We start from the raw sequence: 25,638 nt of genomic DNA, 5'->3' as shown, positions 1-25,638 counted from the left end.
AGTTCAATGAGGGGCCGGCACAGAGACTGGCCATTGTTTCAACTCTCGTGAGCTGAAGCAGCTTCCTTGGTAGTGATGGTGAAGATTTAAAAAGGCCAAATATTCTTTTTTTTTTTCTTCTCTTTTCTTCTTATCAGATCCAGGCATTTAAGAAAATCTGTCAGTTCACTGGCTGACTACAGAGATAATAGAATAGAGACTTCAGTGAACACACAAAGAATATAGTCCTTGAAAAACAGTTTAGAAAAGTCACTTAAACAAACATAACTGTAACCTTTACCAAGTTACAATGGTGATTCTTGGGAAGGGGGAAGACTCTGATACAAAGAAACAGAAAAGTATGGCCCATTCATGCAAAAAAACAAAAACAAAAACAAAAACAAAAACTGACAGAAATCATCCCTAAGGAAGCCCAGCCATGAGATGTAATAAACAAAGGCTTCTTTTAAATACACTTTTTGAAACAAATCATTGACCAAAAAAATTAAGGAAATCAGGAAAACGTATGAAAGAGTAGGGAACAGCAGTAAAGAGAAATCATAAAAAGGAAACAAATAGAAAAGTACAACAAATGAAATAAAAAACTTACTAGAGGGGTTCAACAGCATATCTGAGCAAGCAGAAGAATTAGTGAATTTTATAGCAGAGCAACTGAAATTACTTGAGTCAGAGGAGCAGAAAAAAGCAGTGGGATGATATGATTACTGTGCTCAAAGGAAAAAGAGCTGTCAACCAAGAATTCCATATCTGGCAAAACAATCCTTTAAAAATAAGGGAGAAATTAAGACATTCCCATGCTAGGGAAGTTCATCATTGGTAGGCCTGTCCCACAGGAAATGCTAAAGGGAGTCCCTTCAAGGTGAAACAGAAGTACACTAATGATAACTCAAAGCCATGTGAAAAAACATAGATAACTGGTAAAGGTAACTACATATTAAAGTATAAGTTACTATTATTGTAATTTTTTATACAAAACTCCTCTTTTTGTTTCCTGCATGATTTAAAAGACAAATGCACAAAACAATAATTATAAATCTATGTTAACAGGCACACAGTGTATAAAAATGTAGTCTGTGATCTCAATAACATTAAGAGGGGAAATATAGCTGGAAAGAGTTAACGTATTCTATAAAAACCAAGTCAGTATCAATTCAAACTAAATTTAGGCTGTTAACTGTCACCCCTATGGATACCTAGCAAAGTTGCAGGGTACAAGATCAATACACAAAACCAGTTGTGTTTCAATATGCCAGCAAAGAACAATCCAAAAAGGAAATTAAGAAAACAATTTCATTTACAATAGCATCCAAAAGAATACGATACCTAGGTATAAATTTAACCAAGGAGGGAAAGACTTGTATGCTGAAACTATAAAACATTGCTGAATGAAATTAAAGAAGGCCTAAATATGGAAGGCACTCATGTTCATTGACTGGAAGACTTCATACTGTTAAGATGGCAACACTCCTCAAAGTGATCTATAGATTAATGCAACTTCTATTAAAATTTCAATTGCCTTTTTTTGCAGAAATGGAAAAGCCAATCCTCAGATTCCTATATAACTGCAAAGGGTCCCAAAAAGTCAAAACAGTATTGGAAAAGAAAGTTGGAAGGCTCACATGTTAACAATTTCAAAACTTACTGCAAAGCTACAGTAATTTAAAAATGTGGTACTAGCATAAGGATAGACATACAGACCAAAGGAACAAAACTGAAAGTCCAGAAGTAAACCTGAACATTGATGACCAGTTGACTTTCAAAGTGGATGACAATACTATTCAGTGGGGAAAAAGAACAGTCTCTTAAAAAATTATGCTGGGACAACTGGAAACCACATGAAAAATAAAAATGAAGCTGCATCTTCTACCTTATTCCAAAAATTAATTCAAAATGGATCCACAGCCTAAACATAAGCCTAAAACTACAAAACCATTTGAAAAATCATAGTGATAAATCTTCATGACCTCAGATTTGGCAATGAATTCTTAGTTTTAAAAAACTTGAACATACATTTCTCCAAAGAACATATACAAATATATAACAAGCACATGAAAAGACATCATTGAATTACCATAATGATCCAGCAATTCCACTCCCAGGGGTGTGTGTGTGTGTGTGTGTGTGTGTATAAACAAAAAATACATATATTATATATATATATCTCTCTCTCCAGGAAAAGTTAAAATACATGTCCAGCCAGAAACTTGTATATGAAAGTTTATAGTAGCATATTTTATAATAGTCAAAAGAGGGAAACAACCCAAATGCCTATCAATGGACAAACAGATTAATAAATTCTGGTATATAACAATGGAATATTATTTAACCAAGAAAGGAATGAAGTATTGATACATGTTACAATTTGGATAAACCTTGAAAACATTATGTTAAGTAAAAAAAGCCAGACACAAAAGGTCATATACGGTATGATTCCTTTCATATGATATATCCGGAATAGGCAAATCCACAGAGACAGAAAGAAGATTATTAGTTACTAGGGAATTGGGAAAGAGGGGAATGGGGAGTGACTATTTAGCGGATACAAGGTATTTCTCTGGAGTGATGAAAATGTTTTGAAAGTAGACAGAAAAAGTGGTTATGATACAAATAGGATCCTGCAGGGCCCACCACCCCTAACCTCTGACTCTTGTTTATAGCCCCATGTTACCAAGGCTGTTGCCCCTGGGATCATACCCCTGCCTCTCCCTTGAATAGAAATCAATTACTCTTGGGGGAGGGGAGAGATGAGTGGTAGAGTGCCTGCCTAGAATGTACAAGATCCTGGGTTCAATCCTCAGGACCTCCATTAAAAAAAAAAAAGGTTATAAATAAACTTCATTACCTCCTCCCCTTAAAAAAAAAATGAAGAAGAAACCAATCACTCTTATCTAAGTCTCAGATGGCAGCCACAAAGAGAAGAAACAAGAATTGGTTAGAACCAACTAAGCCCAAGATGGCGGAAGATTTGAAATTCCAGTGACCCTGAGCCTCATTATATGCTCATTGCAATGTATTAGCATGCTAAATGACACACCCACCAGCGCCATGACAGTTGACAACTGCTATGACAACAACCAGAAAACGCCATACACAGAGGGGAAAATAGGCGATTGGTTTCAGCACACATGATGGCAGAAGCTTCTAATAAAAAGTCCATGTGGCCCACCTGACCCAATGCTGTCTCAACCGGCCATCTTGGCTGAGAGCTCCCCGCTCCAGCGCTTCTTTTTCTTTTTCCCCACTTGAGGGCTTTCTTGTTTTTTCCCTCCCCTTGAGCAATAAAGTAGCTTTTCACTTTGTCCCTCTGCCTCTGCTGAGAATCCTTTCACAGTTCGCAGCAACAATCCCTGCTTTGGTGGGCTTCCTAACTCAGGGATCTCTCTATATGCTAACAGTTGTACAACACTGTGAATACACTAAACACAAATGAATTGTACAAAATTGTATGTTATGTGGTTTTCACCTCAATTGAAAAAAAAGATTTAAAATCACTGTTACAGAGGATGCTCAGTGGTCACTTTAAAAAGAACTGGCTCGTGGTAGTATTTATCAAACGCAATCTCAAAAAATTGTTAAAATATTTATTTCTTCTTACCTGAAATGAGAAGCTTGATTTAGGAGGCAGCTATAGTCATCAGGAAGCTCTATCAAACTATTTCTTTTTCTCGGGTACCTAGAAATATAATTTAAAAGGCAATTTTATTTGAGTAAATAAGCCCACATCAAAAACAGACCAAGTAATAGAAGGAAGACTGTCTTAAAAATAACAAAAGGATTCATACTTGTATGAATGAAAAATGTTGCCTGCCATATCAGTAAACAAAGGATGTTGCAGCCATCAAGCCACTACTTAGGTGAGCCCTAAGGGAATTTAGGATGAAGACAAACCCCTCGGCCACTGCAGTTACCCTGGTGCACCCTGAAAGGACTCAGGATGGGAAAAAACAGGATACAGGCCCTAGACAGCTCAGGTGCATATCAAAGGAATGATTTCAATGAGCCTGGACTCTTGCATCTTCCTGGACTAGGAAAGTGCTAAATTCATTAACTTCAGATAACTGGTTTTCTTTAATTAACAGTAATCTTTTTATGTTCAGACTACCTGGTCTTTGTTGAAAAAACCCCTATATATCCTGGCTCCTCCCTTATCTCTTTGGAGCAGTTCCTCAGAGCTGTCTGAGAAGCTGCCTCCCAGGCTTGAAGTCCTCAGAAAATTCACCAAATAAAATTTAATTCTCAACTTTTAGGTTGTGCATTTTGTTTTAGTTGACACTTGCAATCCATAGTAATTCACACTGTTGACTAGATTAAATCTAAACTTTTCAGCCTGAAATTCCAAATCTTTCATCAGCTGACCTCCTTTCCAAACCCAACTCTCATATTTCCTAAGACCAAATTGTTCCAGCTAGATTTCTATACTGTCGAGGAAGGTAATATAAAGTAGTGGTGGTTATAGGCATGTTGGTCGTGGGCTGAATTTTTTCATTCCTTCTTATTTCGGGTATTGCCCCTCTGCAGCTGATGGGGTCTGTGGACTGGACCAGTGGTGAGAGGGTTAGAAAAGGGAGTCTAGGAACCTGGCTTTCAGACATTTGCTACAAGTCCAAGATTTCCTAGTCAAAGTAATTCCTAATTGATTTTGAAACTGGATTTTTATTTAGGATCAAAATTAGGACAAGAACAGGTATGCCTCTTCAGATAGTTTGGGTAACTAAAAGAATGTCAGCAAGCTTTTGGGCTCTCTGTAACATGTGATTTATCCATAGAGAAGATGCAATGTCCTTCCTTAAATTAATACATTTAAAATCTTTTAAATGTGTACATAGTACAGAAGCACTGGTCTCATGTATCTCAAGTAAAAGCATATAGCTACACTTTTTTTTGCACGTTGGATTAAAGCCACTTCCATCAGCAACGAACATCAGTCTGTTTTTAACCAATATTAAAGATTGTCAGAGCAAATGTTTATGTTTTTGAAGTATATTTTCATCACTGGTTACAGTTTTAAGTAGAAGCTGACTGCCTTTTCACAGCCGTAAATAGAATTATAAGTGCTGTTCCAATTTTGGTGTGCAAAATTTCTTTTTAAACGTTTCCTTAGTAATACACTGAAATACCAACAATAGTTTGAATTATGTTCTGTAATCAAGTATTAGTCAATTATTTTAGTATGCACCATTTTAGAAAAATGTCAATTTTTAAAATTTATTTTTGTTGCTAGGATTTTTTTTTGAAGCTACATTAAAGTAATGTCATTTCGGGGGGGTATAGCTCAATGGTGCAGTGCACATTTAGCATGCACAAAGTCATGGGTTCAATCTCCAGTAATTCCATTAAAAATAAATAAATAAAAACCTAATTACTCCCCCCCCAAAATAAATTTTAAAAATTAAATAAAGAAAGTAATTTCATTAAAAAAAAAAAAAGTAGTGGTAGTTAAGGACACAGCCTTTGAAATCAAACAGACCCAGTTACAAATCCTAAATTCTCTGACACCAAAAAGTTGCTGAACCTAATGCTGTATTATCCTGGACTTTAAACTAAGAATAAATATATTACACTTTCTTAATCATAAGGCACACCATTAATTTAATAACACATTTTGGGAGGAGGGAGGGGGAAAAACATAAAAGACTCACGATGATTTAAGAAATGTTAAATATGAATAACAGTATCAAGGAGCCCCAAAGAGCTGTTGAGAACTCAGTAAGATATTCAAGTGAAACACAATATACTTAATACTTGATATATGTTCACAAATGTTATTATTCATTCTCACCAGACTGATACAATAAAAGCCTTGCATGCTAGCCTTGGGGAAGGTCATCTGAATAACAGGAAATTCTCTCCTCAAACCTCAATCAATTCAAATTCTACAATTCCTTCTGTGTTCAGTAAAATTATCTCCTCTAAGCCTAATCTTGCATAATTGAGAATCTTTACTCTTTACATTTCTATAGAATTAACAGTATATTCCATACATTATTATACTTTATCTTTTGTCTTGAATTTATGAGCATAATTAGATTGTAAATTACCCATGACCAAAAGCTGTATGTTTTATGTCCTTTAACTCTCCCAGAGTATTTAGTACCATGCTGGGGAAATAGATGTCTAAAAGGCACACAACGATCTGAAATATAGGAAAAACTGTGTAAGATCAATAGTCCTAAAGTAGGTACTCATCTTTTAAACCTTCTTTTTCCTAGTCATGTGAATACTACTGCATCTGAGCACAGGGGGTGGGGTCTATAATCTCTAAATCACTGAAGATGGGTTAAGGAGTAGGCAACATAAGCACATTTAAGGAGAAGGTGAAAGGAGCTCAAAGGGTGAAAAAACAGGAGAAAAGAAGGTGGCAAATGCACAAGGTCTCATAATGTTAGCTTTAGCCATTAAAAAGTGGTACTGGTGGTAGTATTTAAGGCTGGGGGTCAATTCCTCTTTCTGTTTATTGATGTGATTCAATCTGAATAAGAATGAGAGACTGTACATGATACAAACCAGGCCCTGGGAGGGGTGCAAAGAAGATAAGCACGCAGTTCTAGCCCTTGTTGAGTTTACCACTTAGTGATTTACGGTGCTGGCCAGGACACATGCACACATATGTGAGCACACACACAAGGGGGATATATTAGGATAGGCTTCAGGGAGAACGTAGCATTTGAATTGGTGCTTGAGCAGGAGATGGATTTCAAATGGAGCCATAACTTAAGGGAGATAGGAGGGCTGAAGGAAGTTTTGCTGGGCAGTGTCTAAGCATCAGAAAGGAAGGGAAGGGGAGGAAGGAATAGTTCTATTTGTATCTTTATTCTCAAAAGTAAAAAAAAAAGTGGTTTATATGAATACTGAAAAAATGGTTTATATGAATCTTCTCATTTTAATACACTAGCAGTTCCAAGACACCATCTCTTTCTTTGCCTTTTAATAGGTATGCTCTAGCTTAAGGAACAGGAGCTGGTGGTGTCAAACAATTAAGAGGGAAAGGACAGCCACTCCAAGAAAAAATCAACTGTGGGAAGAATGTAATTTTTGGCAAAGACCTAACAGAAATGTAAGAAACAATGTGATGAGAATGAAGACGGCAGACTAGAAAGCACGCTCGATAACCGACTACATTCAGAAACACAATTTGTAGATGGGGAAGGATTGAGAAGTAAAACCAACCTGACTACAGCGCTTTTTTGCTTCAAACAGTTTAGTAAGGCGGGGTCAGCACACCACCTATATGGAGAGTGGAGAGAAAAACCAAATGGGTCACCACAACTTCAGTGCAATATTCATTGATCCATTCTGTCGAAATCTCTCTGTCCCTTCTTTCCATGTACCCCCTGCTGGACTTCTTTTACCCTATGTCTTGCCCCCTTTTCTTCTCCTTTTCTTGTCTCCGTTTCTTTTTTTCTGTCTTCCTATTTATTCCCCACTTCATTAATTTATTTTTTAAAGAATTTATCTATTACTAGAAAAACAGAAGCCATTCTGAGTATTTTAACAGGAGGGAGTTTAATACCAAGAATTGGAAGTAAAGGTGACGGAAGGGCTGAGAAGCCAATCAGGAGACAAAAAGGCAAGGCAACCCAAAGATTAGCCAGTAACAGGAAGCTACCTTTCCCAGGCTGGAGGAACAGAAGAAAATAGCGGTATTGTTGGAGTTCAGGAGCTAGGGTCACTGGTAGATACTAGAACTGCAGGAGACTAGTCTAGCGGAAACTGGAGCCAGAGAAGGGCTGTAGCCACTGCCAGAGATGCCTCACAAGGCACAGAGGTGGCCTAAACACAGGCTTCTCTCTTCCTCCCAGCCTCCAGCAGCCTGACAGTGCCTCCCACAGGCTGAATTCAGGCAGAAGCTAACTGACAAGGGAGACTGGGGAACAATGGCTAGGGAGTCAGTCTCCTGCCTTTCAGAGCAGAGGATGAGGAAGGGCTCTGAGGCAAGCAGAGCCAGGATTGGTACAGACCTTCTGTTTCAAAGGTTGAGTTTTTAACATTAAATTAGAATAGCAAGTTAAAAATTATCGACTCCAAGAATATAAAAGTAAAATTAATATAAACTACTGTGATTGTACTCAACACAAGCATGATACTGACTTTTTTGGATCCATTTAATTAATTTTTATCACACTAGAGATCAGAATACCTCATGAGAAATAAGGAAACACAGAAAAGAACCCAAGAGAAGAGGTGAGAGCAGAGAAAGGTGGCAGGAGATGGGCAGATATTCACTCGAATCCTGACTTGGGCATGCAGGGGAAGAGACACTGATTAAGAAAAAGGAGAAAGAAAAATGCAGGAAACTGAAAAGACAACGAAATCATGAGTGTAATATTGTGACTGATAATGTCAAAAAAGAGACAGCAGGCCCAAAATGGAGTTACTTGTGCTAAGCCATGTCACCAAATCCAGACTTCATACCTAACCTAAGTGCAATTTCAATCTTCCTCAGAAAAGAAATCTTTACCAGTCAGTCTGGAATTTCCTGGTCAGCACCAGAGAGGTCATCTGCCTAAGAGACACTTTTATCCCATAAACACAGGTGACCTTGCTGGAAATAACCCTTTTTATTTATGACTTCCTTGTCCCACTTGCCCTCTGCCTATAAAAACCTCCTTTCTATTTGCTACTCATGAATTGTTTAATAACCAATTAGATCTTCAGGTTTACTCAGCTGAACTGTGTTTTTTAACAATAATAAGAAATATATATTTGGTCTCTGACCCAGTTCCTGGCACAAATGGGTCAGCACAACTTCAGCACAGAGCTTCCAAAACTTCTGCAATTTCCTAAATGAGAAGAATGAGAACGTGTCTTTTGTTATGTTAACGAAGTGAAGTTTGGACTTAAGAATGTGGGCTGGTAGCCTGAGAACTAACCTCGAGGGATGGAACTTTCAGCCTCCCCCCATACACCATCCTCTAGGGAGGGAGAAGGGTTGGAGGTCGAATCAATTGCCAATGGCCAATGATTTAATCAATCACGCTTACAAAATAAAGCCTCTATAAGAACCCCTAAAGGACAAGATGTGGACAGTTTCCAGGCTGACGTACACATGTTGATTTGGGGAGAGTGGCATGCTCAGAGAGTGCGAAAGCTTGGTTCCCTTTCCCCATACCTTGCTCTCTGCATCTCTTCCACATGGCTTTTCCTGAGTTATATTCTTTTATAATAAAATGGTGACCTAGTAAGTAAAATATTTCTCTGAGTTCTGTGAGCTGCTGAAGAGTGTGTGTGTGTGTGTGTGTGTGAGTGTGTGTGTGTGTGTGTGTGTGTGTAGTGTCAGTTTTATACGACTGAGCCCTTAACCTGTGGGATCTGAAGCTATCTCCAGCTAGACAGTGTCAGAACTGAGTTGAATTTAGGACACCCAGCTGAGAATTGCTTGTTGGATGTGTGGGAAACCCTACCCTACTGCCCCGCCAACAAGTATTGGAATCGGATGTCAGAAACTTTAATGGGGGAAATAAAGTAAGAGTAACACATTTAGAACCGATTAAAAAAAAAAAAAAGGAAAACGGTAGTGGCAAAGATAGGGTAAGGAGACTAGAAGTTTGAAGGGTAGAGTGATCTGAAGGGCCAGTAAGCAATGGGGTAGAAAGAAAGTTTTAATGAAAGAAAGACACACTTCTCTATGAGAAATTTAACTGGATACATCTTTGATCTACCAAATGACTTTTTTTTCCTCCCCAGTTACCTTTCTGAGATGTGTACTACCATGTGAGATATGCTGCTGCTGTAGCCTCACTTGGGTTCTTTTGATACTTAACTGTGACTGTATGGTTGCTGATAACATGACTCCCCCTACGCCCTTGCCCCTATTTAAAACTGGGATGAGACAGCAGCCGTGGGAAAAATAAGCACAATGAATGGCAGTCAAGGTGGAACAAGCAGAAATTCCAGCTGCTCACTGCTGCTGGTCTTATTCCCAATTCCATCTGTTTTTGTCACTCCTTTCAATCAATGCTAATCAATCTAAAAGCTTAGCAAATAATTTTAATTTAAAATTTCCAAACTGTATAATAACCCAACAATGATATTTTACCCCCACAGTACCTCTGGAGGAGGGGCCTTACAGTATCCCAGTATTTCTGGAAAAGCAGGAACAAATTTGTGGGTAAAGATAAATAGCTACAGAGTGCACTGTACTCTCCTTCTGCAGAATCTGCAAGAAAAAAATACATTTAATAAGCACGTTATTCTTACCTGATCAACCTGTTAACAGAGTTTCTTCATTGTTTATGCTCATTTCTATACTGTCTCTATATAGAGTGTATTTTGTACTCTATAAAACTATGGGTGATAAGTAAGACATAGTGATACTTTTAAATCCGATTGAGTCAATCTCCTGATCAGACTTCTTCATGGTCAAACCACCACAAAAATACAAAATACAAAAATCCCCTCTGTGGCATAAAGGCCGGACAGCATCTGCCGGTGGCTGCCTCTTAAACCTCATCTCTGACACCCTCCCCTGTTCACTGGGGTACGGCCACTCATCTCTACTATTCTTTGACTCTGTCAACCAAAGCCTTTACATGTACTGTCCCTTATGCTTAGGAGTACTCTTCCTTCAACTCCCTGCCCAGTTCTACACCCTCTCTTTTTCCAGTGTCTCTGAAGGAGAAACCTTCCATGACTATCTATCTAAACGTGTTACCCACTCTGGCCCCAGCACTCTCTGTTCCCATGACCTGCTTTATTTTTCTTTGCAGCACCTATCACCATTTGACATTATACTATATATCTTTATCTGTTTGTTTATATTTGGTCTCTTCCCAATTAAAAAAAAGGACTTTATCTTATCCACTATACCAACTAGATAATGTATGATTTTTTTTAAGTGTTTTTTAAGTGTTGCATTAATTTATTCTAGCCACATGGAAGGAAACATCAGGACTGGGGAGGAAGCTTTCTCTCCAGTACTCATTCTGGGAAATGAAATGTGTCAAAGTTTGAAGACGTTCAAGTATCTTTAATACATCTTTTCTAGGAACCTTACAATCCACACTATATGATACTAATAATAGGAAGAAAAACTAACATATTGAGAATTTATTAATTTTTATGACCAAGGTTAAGTGTTCATGTATGTTATTTAATTTCCAAACTGCCTTGCGTTTTATTATCTCTGTTTCATAGATGATGAAGCTGAGGCACAGAGATTAAGATACCCAAGGATATATAGCTAGCAAGCAGAATATAAAATCATGATTTGAATCTAGATATAACTTATAATGGTCTCACGATGAGCAGAAATTTACACTTTTGATTGTTAAACCTTTTTTCTTCTATGCTTAGTGCCTTTTTTTCTCTAGGAAAGCTTTGCTTACCTCAAAATAGCCAAGATATTCTTTATGATCTCTTCTAGAAGCTTCTTGGTTCTAGTTTTTACAATACATGATTTAAAAAAAATGAAAACAACAGATCTGTACTGATAACCACAAGCTACTTGGAAAGTAACATCTTATTCATACAGGTTCAGAATAAACCTAGATTTAACGAACCCTACTAAACTGAGTTCAAGATAAAGAAGCTGATAGCCAGTAAAGCTGACCTGAGAAAAGGACAAAAGGAAGAATCTCTGAGCAACTGGTGATTCTTCCAAAATCATACAAACCTTCTGATTTTTAACCATACAAAGCCACAAGGAAGCCTCTCTACCTGGATCTAGATTTAAGGCAAGTAACGGAGAAAGAAAATGATTCTGTTACTCAAATATACATAGTCTTGGTTTGTTACGATAGGCCTTTCCTACCAGCATTTTAATTCTTTTCTAATAGGTATAGTCATATGTTCAAATTTCAAATAACAGAATATACAACAAAAATCTCCTCCTACCTAGCCTAACAGTTCTCTTCCCTGAAAGGCAACCTATGCCTTTAGGTTCTTGTGTAACCTGTCATATTCTGCATGCTGGCATTTACAGGCTCGAGTATAAAAGCTGTACATAGACAGGAGCCATGACAAGGTTTTGCAGATTATGAGGCTAATCTGGTTTTTAGCCTCATCTTTTACCTCCACCAGGGTGGGGACACACATGTTTGGAGTGGACACTGATGAAAGAGGTGAGGAATGAAGACGTGGTTCTGCCTCTCTCACTTTGCATACTGGAGATTGAAGGTAAGAAAAAAAGTCTCTTATTTACCTCTCTGGGCTTTCATTTTCCTACTTACTGGTAAGCAGTTCTTCAGGTGGAGTTACTCCAAGTAAATAGTAGAAAAACAATGCTGCACAGCGAAGGTAAGGGATGATGCCATTCTTCAGTGAGACCCATAAATACCAGCCAGGAATGCCACACCCAATGCAGCTAAGAGGCAATAATCCCAAAACAGAACAAAATACTGGTCAGACCAAAACTTTGTCTAGATTGTAAACATACCTCCTTTCAAAAACATAGCTAAGCATTAAATAATTTTTTATCCATTTAATTTTTAAACTTTTAAAACAAAATATTTAACTAGCTATAGCTTCAGTCTTTAAATTTCCTAATAGTTTCCTAAAGAGTATATAAATCTTGCATGTTTTATTTACCATGTAGATCTTTAAGGCAAAGAACTTTCTTCTTTTCCTAGCCTTTGTAATGAAATGTGGAGCAAACAGATTTATCAATAACTAACCAAAGCAGCCAAGTTAATTTAAAAAAAGAAGTAATACTTTCCTGATTTCTGTATTAAAATTGGTGATGTGCAGGGTGGTAAAACTAATCTATATGACACTATAATCATACAACACAAAGACTGAACCTTAATGTAAACTACGACTTTATTTAATAACAACGTACTGGCTCATCAACTTAACAAATGTACCACACAAATGCATGATGTTAATAATGGAGAAACTGGTTGGGGAAGGGAGTAAATGGGAAATCTGTTTTTTGTTTGTCTTTTTAATGGAGGTACTGGGGATTGAACCCAGGACTTAGTGTATGCTAGGCATGCGCTCTACCACTTTTCTATAAACCTTAAACAGCTCTAAAAAATTAAGTCGATTAACTTAAAAATAAACATACACATATTCAGTACCTAAACTGGAAAAAAAAACTGACTGATGAAGAAGATGAAAACAAAGAGGGGAAGCTGGTATCTGGTGAAGAAGTTCAGCAGAGCACTCCTATTGCACTTTTGGTTTTAACCTCTGCATTGCCAATGTATTTCACACATGACTTAGAGTAGCCTTGAAAAACCTCTAATTAGCTAAGTGCGTCAACTGTATGGAATGCTTTAAAAGGACAACCTATTTTCTACTTTCTACATTTATTTAACTTCTAACTGATGCATACTGTTAAAATTCTATCATCTTTTGCCTATGTTGCCAGAACAGTTTAAAGAGCAAAAGATGTGTCAAAACTTGTTTCAGTCTCAGAAACAAATAAATGGGTAGCTTTTCTTTGTTGTTATTTCAAAAGACATTAACTGATTTTTAAAAACTGGAATTAAAACGGTTCAAAAGTTACACTGCCAAACACTGAACAAAGATGTGGAATTACAAAAATAATATTGAAATAGACTGCACTAATGGACTGCTACTCACCCACTTGTATACTGAGAAACTTCTGCCAAGAAAGAAGATGCAGAATGGGCCTCTTCACTCTCTTCTTGATTCTGAGCAAGGGGGCGGTCTGAAAAAGAAATTCTGAAAGATAAATCTACTAATTTGCTATTCAACTTATCAATTATACCTCAATTTCATGGTTCCAGGACAATAAGTAGTGTCAGTTCAACTGAGGTTCTTACTTTCTTCTCAGTCTAAATAGTTAATTCTGAATACTAAAACTGTTAGGTAACCTTTATCAGTATGTTAGCTGGCGAAAACACATAGGGCAGAACCACAATCATGCTAAACATGACATTTAAAAAAATATTTACCTCATTATAATACAACCAGGTAAATAAATTAGATCATCTACCTGCTCTGGGTTCCTAGCAGTCTTAGCCAGCAGGAAGAAATTCAACATCTAGAAAGGGAAGTAGGTTCCTGTCTTGCCTTCTTGCTCAAGCAAAGAGAGACACACATAAAAAGAACCTTGTGGGGTCATTTTCCTCCATAATCTATCCTTAACCCTTAGGAAGACTATCCTAAACCTTTCTGGCAATGTCAACTCTCCTACTTGAGTTAAAATTCTGGGTAAGCCACTGAAGTTCTCTGAACTTTTATTGTATTAAAACGGGGATAAACATGATTACTTTTCAGTCTGCTGTGAGGGATGGTTACAGCACATCTGAGTAGTACTCTTTTATTTTAAAAATGCTTTGTTTATACATTAATCCATCTCAGAGGCCATGATTAAAATTACCCTGAGTCTCTTACCTTAAATAGTGCCAGCTCTTTTCCTTTGTCAATTAAGGTCTCTTTAGGAAGGATAATTTTTTTAAAGGAAAATATATCACGAGCTCATACTGATATTTCCAGTTTAAATGCAAGAATTTGACATTTGTATATGATTATTTTTTTGGCTTGGGGTAATTTTACACGCAATGAAATGCACAAATATTAAATGCACCATTTTATGAGTTTGGTGAAATGCATGCACCCATGTAACAAGATCTTTTAAAATTAATTTACCTTTGTTTTTTAAAGCAGTTTTAGGTTCACAACAAAATTGAGTAGAAAGCCCAGATTTCCCATATATCAACTTTTCCCGAATACCCACCTATTTCCCCTGCTATCAGCACCACTGAGTTATTGCCCTAAAGTCCATAGTTTGCACTAGTGATCATTCCTGGTGGTGTGCATTCTATCCATTTTGACAAATGTATAATGAAACGTATCCACTATTGTAATATCCCAAAGAGTAGTTTCATTGCCCTAAAAATCCTCCGTGCTCTGCCTGTTCACGTCTCTCTCTCCCTTAACCCCAGGCAATCCCTTATCTTTTTACTGTCTCCATAGTCTTGCACTTTCCAGAATGTCATATAGTTGAAATCATACAGAACGTAGACTTTTCAAATATGTTTCTTTCACTTAGTAATACGCATTTAAGGTTCCTCTACACTTTTTCATTGCTTGATAGCTCATTTGTTTTTAACACTGAAGAATACTCTATTGTTTGGATGTACTATTGTTTATTTATCCATTCACAAAGATACATGGGTTGCTTCCAAATCTTGGCAATTATGAATAAAGTTGCTATAAACATCTGTGTGCAAGTTTTTGTGTAGATCGAGGTTTTCACTTCATTTGGGTAGGCATCAAGGAGTGTGATTGCTGGACTGTATGGTAGAAGCATGCTTAGTTTTGTAAGAAACTGCCAAACTGTATTTTGAAGTGGCATGGACTTCATTCCCGTCAGCAATGAATGAGAGTTCCACATCCTTGCCAGTACTCAGAGTTGCCAGTGTTATGGATTTTGGCCCTTCTAATAGATGTGCACTGGTACCTTATTGTTGTTTTAATTTGTAATTCTCTAATGACACCTGACATTGAACATCTTTTCATATGCTTAACAGCCACCTGAATATCTTCCTTGGGAAGGTGTCTGTTCAGGTCTTTTGCCAACTATTAATGAGGCTGTTTGTTTTCTTACTGTTGAATCTTAGGGGTTCTTTGCATATTTTGGATAACAGTTTTTTATGTGTCATTTACAGATACATTCAACCAGTTTGTGGCTTATCCTCTCATTCTCTTGATACTATATTTTGCAGAGCAAAAACTGAATTTTAATGAAGTCCAACTTATCAACTCTTTCTTTCATGGATCATGCCTTTGGTGTTGTACCTAAGAAGTCACTGCATATTCAGGGTCACCTAGGTTTCCTCCTATGTTATCGTCTAAGAGTTGTATAGTTTCATACTTTACATTTAGGTCTAGAATCCATTTTCAGTTAATTTTTGGGAAAGGTGTAAGGTCTGTGTGTCTCTGTCTTACATGTGGGTATCTAGTTATTTCAGCACCATTTGTGGAAAAGACTGTCTTTGCTCCATTTGTCTTTGTTCCTTCATCAAAGATCAGTTGACAGTATTTATGTGGGTCTACTTTGGGGCTTTCTATTTTGTTCCATTGATTCATTTGTCTGTTCTTTCACCAATAACACATTGTTTTGATTCCTGTAGCTTTATAGTAAATCTTAAAGTCAAGTAGTGTCAGTCCTCTGACTTTGTTCTTCTCCTTCAATACTGAGTTGGCTATTGAGTCTGTTGCCTTTCCATATAAACTTACAATCAGTTTGTTGATATCCAAAAAATAACCTGTAGGGATTTTAACTGAGATTATTGGGTTTTTATTAACTCTTCTGAATTTATTCTTGTGTCTTTCTCATTATATTGAAAATCTGGTTCCTAATGACATTAACATAACCACTTACTTGGTTTAGCCTAAAAATTACCTAAAATAATTCAAAATAACAAATACCACTAATACCACTAATTGAGTTCAATTTAAGATTTTTAAAATAGTTCTTCCATTATCAGAATATATCCTACTAGAAAAGTACAGTTGAAATACTGTATTTTAAAGTTATCTAAGTAATTATTTTCTCAATATACTTGTTATAGTTAGGTTTTTTCCAATTGTTAAAAATTATTTTAACCATTTGATTTTTTTTAGTTAAGTATAATTAGGGTTCTAAAATCAAAATTACATTTAAAAGACATTCACAAGAGTCTTTGCTCAAATCGTTATACTCTTTACCTTGTCCTAGAAGTAACTCTTTTTAATTAGTTTTTGGTTTATACTTCTGTTATTTAATTTATAAAAACTGTAAGTAAATATGAATTTAGGTAAGCACGTATATGCATAAATACACATAAATGTCTTACACAAAGGTATTATACTATAACTACTGCTCTGTACTCTACTTTATTCACTTGATATTACATCCTCGAGCTCACTTCTTCAATAAATCTTGCTCATTCCTTTTTATAGCAGCACAGCATTCCATTATAAGAATACATCATAGGTTATTCAACTAATCTCCCAGTTTTATGCTATTCCAAATAATGTCACAATGAACAATCTTATGCTTGTATTCTTTCATATTTTTGTCAGCAGAGTTTTGGGGTGGATTCCTAAAAGTGGGGTTGGTGGGTCAAAAGATAAATGCATATGCTAATTTTGCTAGATACTGTTGTAAGGTACTTTAATTATCTGTCCTCTGAAGTATTTGAACTTTCAGTACCACTGATACTCAAGACCCGACCCGACTTTGCTTTCTATTAAGAGCTGAGTTTAAAAGGACAAATATATCACAATTCCATGATGTTGTATTACTCATGTATCCTCAAATGAACATTCGTCCAGAAAATACTGAGTTCTTACTGGGTATAACGAAAGTTGCTAGACACTTGAAACTTATGAGGAAAGATTCTGAAATCTGAATGTTCCCTATTTAAGTAACTTACAATAGGGATGAAGGAACAAGAAGAAAGGAGAAGCAGGGAAAGGACTAGAACAACAGTAAGCTGTAACTATAAAATAAGATACTGTGTGATAAGTGCTATAAAATGAATAAAGTTCTATCATTCTAGCTGGAGGAATCAAGAGTGGTTTCATAGTCAGGCTTATCAAAAGGCTGCAAGTATTTAGGTACAAACAGTGGAGAGACTAATTCCCGACCTTGACATTGGGGAATCTGAAGGAAAATAAAAAAGAAAAGCAGATCCAGATGGTCTCCCTGTATACGTAGAAAGCAGCCACAAGTTGGAGAGTCAAGTGGTTTAGCTAACTATTCCTGTCTCTGCTCTTCTACCTTTCTGTTTAAATAGCATCTGTAGGGAAGCAAATGAACAATCATTCAACAAGAGACGTAATACGGGACTTACAAGTACATAATAGGGTTAATCACAAGCATCATTAATTCTGCCAATAAATCATGGCCAAATGTTATTTACAGTTAACAACTGATGAGGGCTTTACCTGTGTCTATGGCAAGAAGTATCTGAAGCATGTGTGCCATGGTGATCAAATGGAAGAGATAAAGGTGGTTATAGGAAGAACTAACTGGTGAAGGCTGCAGATCAACAGCGTCATCCCAGTACAACGATGGGAATGCTAACACAGCACCCACCTATGAGAGAAAATGGACATGAACGTGGGTAACAACAAAGACCAAAATAAGTTAATCTCATAAATGTAAAGATCACCAGATCCTGCACTGTGTTGGTGCGGTTTTTTAGTAACCACCATATTTTTCCTAATTTTCAAAGGGATATTTTAGAATATAATATACCATAAATAGAGGGAAAAAGTCATCACCAAACAGATTCATCCCTTTACTAGGTCGACTTACTCTAGTTCTAGGTAGTGGTCTCATCCCTGTGGTTTTAGAAGATTCAACATTATAACAACTTGGGGAGCTCTTAAAATAACACTGACACACAGGCCCCACCCCAGTACAACCAAATCATAATCTCAGGGGACAGGGCCCTGTTACCAGCATTCTTTTCAAGGTTCCCCCAAGAGATTCCAAAGACAGGGGTGACAACCACTGGGGAGAAGATACTGGCTAATATTGCATCCACAGACTCCATGCTCTCAACCTCACCACTGCTCTTTCTAGAGAACTTGTTTTGAAGGAATGGAATCATCACATAAATGGAAAAGCTTTGCAAGAAACTCACAAAACAGCTGCCACCCAACTATAGGTGTTTTCGGGTAGCTTAGATGTGTCCATGGCCTGGTCCCTATCACAAATAATTAATGACTTTTAAGATAGCTCACACCATCATTCATTGCTTATAATGTAAACAAGATGAGAAAAGGAGGGAGGGGGAAAGCAGATATTACCTAAGTGTAATCAACTAGGATAAGACCCATTACAAAGTAAAGGGTAAATGTGGCTTCATTTTTAAAGTGATTTTAATGGTCTTAGTCATATTGGTATCTATTTATAAAGAGAATGGACAAAAGAGATTAAACTTTGCAGTATTAAAACCAACAATTTATAATCTTGAACAAAGAACATGAATTTGAATGAGGAAAACACATCAAATTATAAATCTGAGTGAAGTTTAAAAAAAATCTGAGCACTTACCAAAACATGAAATAGATCTATGGACAGAAGGCAAGGTGTATCTTCTGATTTTAAGTTAGGAAGAACAACTGAAAAAACAAACAAACAAACAAAAAAACTTAATGTAATTCAGTCAGTAATACAGCGATGTAGGTAAACACAATATAAGATACAAACATCTAAAACAAAAATATAACAGGGTTATAAAATACAGAAACTGGTACACCAGTACATCACACCTTTAAGATATGGGAACCATAACTGAAGATAAACTAAACTGAGAAAAGGCTCCTAAAAAGCCCTGGGTACAAATTAATGGTTGAAAGATAAGATATAGGAAGAAAGGGTAAAGAAACTAGGACAACTGAAATAAGACATTGTTAAACAAGCATTTGCTGAATGAAAAAGATTACTGTTACACAACGTTCCCAACCATTTCTTCCCCCTAACTACGTATTTCTAAATATTCTATGATACATAAAACACATGAAGAAATTTGGGGGTGGAGAGCAGGGAGGGCGTGCAAAGCAGTGTAAGTGAAAGGAGGTGAAAGGAGGATGGAGAAGATCCTCCTGAACAAGTTTAGGTAATGCTTTACAGGGGCTGATCAACGGAAGGAAATGCACACAGCTCAAAAGCTTTGTCTTTCTGATCTGGTCAGTCTCTAAATTCAGAAGTTAGGGAAAGAGTGACGAGGAAGTGAAATCAAGAATTCAGAACAGCAGTAATGGTTTGGTAGATACAAAGTTGAGGAAATTAATAATATTTCAATAAGGTTATTATTTGTTAAAAATGAGGGAGAGAAGGCTCTTTTCAGACAAGGTCAATTTCTTAACTGCAAACCCAAGATTCTAAATACCATAAAAGTCAAGAGCACGGGCTTTGGAGTGATAAAAGAAATGTTCAGATATTGAGGTATGGGGAAGTCATTCAGGCTTATACATGAGTTAACTTGCATTTTATGCTAACCAAAACAGCCTGTTTGTGGTCTATCAAACATACGTTGTACATCTGCTTCAAATGCTAAAGAAAAGGGCACACTGACCAGAAGTAAAAAATGTCTATGTTAAAAATAAAGATTAAATGCTCCCTTGCTGGAATGCCAGTGCTGGTATTCCCTCCACAGGTGCCAAGGCCTAACTGATTCCTTGTGTACATGCTGGTCTGTTTTTATTTATTTATTTTTTGAAGTCTTGAAGAAATGCATCCCTGACTTGTTTTATGTTCTTTGTTCTGACAAGATATAAAACTGTGCTGAAAACTATGTCTCTGGAGCAGTTTCTCAGAGTAATCTGGGAAGCTGGCTTCTGGGCTATAGTCCTCAGTTTAGCTCAAATAAAACATTTTTCTATTTCTATTATTTTTGTTGACAGGAGTCAGACAGAAATGGGATCCAGCACTGCCTGTGACTATTTGAATCACAGGCAAGCAACTTGACTTCTGTAAGTCTACAGTGTATTCAAAATTGTTGGGAGGTTCATTAACATGTATATTAAAAGTACTTATCCTGAGTTTGGCATGTAGTAACCACTAAAAATACTATTAATATTGGCTTTATAAAACAAACTAAAGTGAGTCACAAGGTTCTATTAACTAGCTGTGTGTTCTTGATATGTCATTTGCTGCTTCTAGCTCTCACTTCCTCAAATTAAACTTTTTCAGTAATATTTCTGATATGCCAGTTAACACGTCCATGACACTACTTAAACTACCTACCATATTTTCTTCTGAATGTTACGAAGTGTTTCGCTCCCAGGACACTGTAACACCCCTAATCCCCAGTCCTGAACTGTATCACCTTTTCAGCCAATGGAATACTCTTGTCATCAAATTTTTCTTACAAGCAGTTGTGAGACTTTTTTTTCTGGCTACTAAATATATTTATTTTAAAAGTCCTTTAAAATCAAGTTAATTTTTTGCATGCATATTTTCATCTATAAGTAAAGTCTTCTGTTTATGTTAAATGAAATGTCTCAGCAAAACTTCTGTGATACAGTAGGAAAAGCACAGGCTTTACGGTCAGGCCTGGGTTCAAATATTAGTTCTGCCTCTTACTGGTTTTATGACCTTGGTCAAGTCATATAACCTCTGTGCCTCAATTTCTTCATCTGTAAATGGGGAAAATGAGAATTTCCTTGAAGGATGGTGGTTAGAAGAAATGATTATATAAAAAGATCCCTATACAATTTCTGGCACATACATGGCACTGAACATTGTATGTCCTATTGCTACTGCAGAATCAATATATTAAAACAATATTCATCACCTTTCACACACACAGCTCTTAATTGTGGACTTCCTATTTCTCTCAATAATCTTGTTATTCATTTTAATTCACCATCTTTCGTCAGCCCAGCCCATCCTAATTCCCTCCTTAATTTATGTTACTACAATAGGTATGTATGTTATCTCTAATTTTTCCTTTTTCTAATACAACCTATACAATATCAAATTAACCTTAGAATACTATTGCCCAAAACATTTCAAAATTTCTGAATAACCTAAAGGATAAAGTTCAAATCTCTCACTGGGGCATTTAAGATCCTCTATTTTTGTCATAACAACTTCATTCCTCTCTATCTCTAGGTGCTCCTCCTCCTATCAGACTCATCTATTTGAACATACCACCTGCTCTCCACGTCCTCAATCTCTGTTCAAATTATGCACTATGCTTAGAAAGCTGTCTCTGTCCCTCTCACCTTGTCTTTATGTATCCCCTACTAGAGGAGACACATCAGAGCCCCATAGTGATTTCTTCCTATCTCAATTCTTGAAGTACATATTTTTACCAGCTAACATTTAGCTACTTTATAATGTCAGTCTTCACAGAGGTTCTGCCTCTTTAATTCACTCGTAAGTCTTATAATGGCAGGGACAATATCTTATTCCTCTATACATACGTTTATAGCCTAAACATCCTGAAAATAAAGATTTTTCCTGCTAATAAATTTTCACATGACAGACTTTTACATAAAGGCACAAAGCTACATTACAAAGCAAAAGCACATCACTTCTGCCAATTAGAGATTATGCACTATTATTTCGGCCTCTGCCATTTCTGATGATATCAAGTAGTCTCCTTGTTTGGTGCTTATTTTGGAGGTGTTTTAAACATTATAAATTCCATAAGGTGTGATCAATGTAAAATCTAGGAGATTCTTTGGAAGTGCTGGTAAAACAAGGTATCCAAATTATAACTGGAATGAAAACAGATACCAAAAAATTAAAAAAACAAAACCAAAATATTACTATGCAAATAAAATAAACTATTAACAATACAAAGAGATCCTAAGAATGAGAGGCACATATAATACACACAAAATTCTGGGTCTGTGCAACTGACCAATATGAGAAAAAGTAAATGAAAAAAGGGAAAAAAGTTAAGTGTGAGGCTGGGGAACAGTATTAATACTAGATTCCTATCAGCATGAGGTTAATTTAGGAGATAGCTGGAGGTTAATTTGAAAACATAAAGGCTTAGCATGGTGGCAGTTCTAAGGAAATTTAGGCAACCATGGATGAAGCCATGGAACCCCAAGGTCATCAGAGTGAGCAGAAAGCTGCCCATGAGGAGCTCCTTGTGGGGGTTAATAAGGAGGAAAGTGATCTGTTTTAATAGACTTTTAAGGTAAAGTAGGTAGTCAATTTGGGGATGGGGTGGAGCCTGCTAGATCAGCTAGAAAAAAAACTATGCTTGGTTTTTCAAACCTTAAAAAAAATTTAGGGACTCTCTTATTTGGTAGAAATATATTTAGGAAGTGTAAACTTAAACCCCTTTACCTGTGACATACTTAAGTTATGAACAAATAGATTTATAAACAGTCCTTTTTAAGCCTGACCTGTTACGTGCAGAGGAGCTCCTATAGTACAAATGCCCAAACGGAAATGCAGATAACCAAAATGAAAGCCAAATCATTCCACTACTGCATAACCTCTCATCTTTCCTCTTATATTTATACTAATTCAGAGCACTATATAAGCTTAGTTAATTTCTAGCTTGTTAAAATCTTAAAAAAAAAAAATCTGTCTCTCAAAGAAAAGGGCATGCATGGGAATGCGGTCTAAGATGACCACACTTAGCATTTCTATTATTTTTACATGACTCTGACTTTGATACACACCAGCAAAATTAAACATATCTTCAAATGATCTATCTACATCACTGCTCCCTTTTCTAACCACATTGGGATGCAAGGATGTTACTGATTGTGGGTACTGGCTCAAAAGACCCCAAGGTAGATATAATGGACATAAGTTGACAACATTTGGAAAATACTTTGGTTTTAAAAGTAAGATTACAGGTATTACAGGGGCAGGTATACACGTTTTGTTTTATTTTTTGTTTTTTTCTTTTGTAAGGCTGCTGTAGTCAGTGTTCAAAATTAGCTGACTGTGTAGTTTCCTAGTAAAACACACTGCCAGAAATGCAATGGGAAAAGACATGTAAATAACATAATAATAATTCAGAGAAGACTCTACCTGATAGAAGACGAATCAGATGTTTCTGTATCAGGACCTGAGAACAGGTAATCCTTTGTGCAATGGCAAACTGCATTAATGCTTTCAGACCATTATGCTAGATTGTAAGAGAGAGGAAGACAAAAAGATAAGGGAAGATGACAGACCTAAGATAGACCACTATAAAAAAAACCAACCCCAGACGACAAGAATTAGCACCGACTTACTACTTTACCGTCTTGCAAATAAAGTACAATATTTTTAATACTTCTAAAAAGTTTTGTGACCTCACCAAATTTCTTAACAGATTTTCCCATGACGAAGAGGTATTAAAGTACTCATTTTCCCCAGAGTCATTTTATTAAATGTCTGACCTAATTTACTCTATTGAGGCCTGTGCAAATAAATGTATTCATAGAAATTCTAAACTGATGGCAGAAAAACCACTGAATTCAGGGAACAGAGCTTCTGCTTCCCAGACAGAATGATGGGAACTATAGGGAAGCACACTATGGTCTCCAAGTCCCCTGTGCCAGCTGTCAGAAAATAAGCAGGAGATGCCTGGGACGGGGTGGTCTAGGGAATCCTCAGTTGCCCGGTACATTGCACTCAGTTGCAATGAGTACATTTCTTCAGTACTGTTTTTCAGTCTCCCCAGTGGTAAGAGGCTTAGGCTTGAGGTAGAAGTATAGTCATGTAGTGTCAGGATCTGCCCATCAAGGAGTCATGCTTAGTTTTATTCTTGATATTCAGTAACATGATTTATCTAGAGCTAAGCCAATAATAATACTTAATGTTATATAATGGTGCAAAATTAGGGAGAAGGAAAAATGTAGGAAACAACAGGTTTCTGATTTGGAAATAAACAGAGAAGAGGAGAAAAAGTAAACAAGTATCAAGAGAAATCTTTCTGTGAATTACATTTAACCACAAGACAGTAAACTCTCTAAAGTGCACAACTTTGGCCTTTCAGTTTTCTATAGGACTGAAGTAACTTTTTTTTTTTAACAGAAATTTGGCTTTTACAGAAAAAAAAGAGTGAATAAAGATTTCTTTAAATGATAAATTACTGTGGATTTCCTAAAAAAAAGCATACCATGAGTTACATATTTCCTTTTGGAATGCACATACCTGTCTATTTTGAAGTGCTCCAAACAAAGGTTTTCCTTCATCTCCCAGAAGGTTTTCTCAAAGAGTAAGAAAAACAAAAATAATAAATCCTGAATACTGCTTCAATTGTAAACTTGGTTTCTGTCTAACAGATGTTCTTTAACTACTTTTACTTTTTACCAGATGATTTCAAAGTTTCATTTTTTAAGTCTGTGCCAAAATTTCCAAATTTTCTTGAGTGAGAGAAAATTATAGAGGTAAATGTAGGTTATCTACAAGTTGCTACTATACATAATAAAGTCCCTGCAGCAATATATAAAGAATATAAAGTATTCTGGTTCATTTTTTTCTCCTTTTAACATCACTCCTATGCAAAAAGAAAGTTTTTTTTTTTTAATTGAAGTATAGTTGACTTACAATATTATATTAGGTTCAAGTGTACAGTATAGTAATCTGATATTTATACAGATTACACTCCATACAAAGTTATTGTAAAATATTGACTGTATTCCCCATGCTGTACATTACATCCTTGTAACTTATTTATTTTGTACTTAGTAGTTTGTACCTCTTAATCTCCCTCACCTTTTTTGTACCTACTCCTTACCCTTCTCCCCTCTGGTAACCACTAGTTTGCCCTCTGTATCTGTGAGCCTGTTTCACTGTATTTGTTCACTTGTTTTTATGTTTTTGATTGCACATATAAGTGAAAACATACAGTATTTGTCTTTCTCTCTGCAAAAAATTTTAAAATTAGTAATTAAAAAATATAGTCACAACCTATTTTGTTTAAAAATAATACATAAGACAGATGCAAGTAACTTTATTGCACTTTTAGGTACTATTAAAAAAAGAATTAGAGTTATAGGACAGAAAAAGATGAAGTTGAAAATACCAAAAAACATGGGTTCAGAAATATAATTTGCGTTGTTGGCTTGGGTATTTATTACTAAATTACTCTTATTTTCACTGATTCTTGACAGCAGACACACCCATGAGTGTGAAAGGCTTATTTTCTATTTTCTTTTTCCACTTTTGAATGAGCAGTAATAAAAGACCCTCTGTTTTGATTCCTCAACAATTTTTCTAACTACACCAACACATCTTGCATACGTCTTTCCACACCTATA

General features: G+C 36.2%; 1 protein-coding gene across 2 annotated transcripts in view; it reads right to left on the bottom strand.

The window, feature by feature from the left end:
* The window catches only part of UBR1 (ubiquitin protein ligase E3 component n-recognin 1), a 136,516-nt gene that overhangs the window by 8,845 nt on the left and 102,033 nt on the right, over positions 1-25,638 (bottom strand). For both annotated transcript variants that reach the window (XM_032481378.1, XM_006178875.3), the window contains exons 37-45: positions 24,530-24,585; positions 23,420-23,516; positions 18,962-19,029; positions 17,845-17,995; positions 13,525-13,612; positions 12,168-12,301; positions 10,048-10,156; positions 7,168-7,224; positions 3,596-3,673 (exon numbers count right to left, since the gene is read on the bottom strand). In XM_032481378.1, the coding sequence (XP_032337269.1) occupies positions 3,596-3,673; positions 7,168-7,224; positions 10,048-10,156; positions 12,168-12,301; positions 13,525-13,612; positions 17,845-17,995; positions 18,962-19,029; positions 23,420-23,516; positions 24,530-24,585 (838 nt within the window). The remainder of the gene's footprint in view (positions 1-3,595; positions 3,674-7,167; positions 7,225-10,047; positions 10,157-12,167; positions 12,302-13,524; positions 13,613-17,844; positions 17,996-18,961; positions 19,030-23,419; positions 23,517-24,529; positions 24,586-25,638) is intronic.

The sequence above is a fragment of the Camelus ferus genome, chromosome 6, assembly GCF_009834535.1.
Source record: "Camelus ferus isolate YT-003-E chromosome 6, BCGSAC_Cfer_1.0, whole genome shotgun sequence".
Taxonomy (NCBI): domain Eukaryota; kingdom Metazoa; phylum Chordata; class Mammalia; order Artiodactyla; family Camelidae; genus Camelus; species Camelus ferus.
The sequence above is the reverse complement of the archived record's forward strand: the minus strand, read 5'-3'. Positions and strand labels throughout refer to the sequence as shown.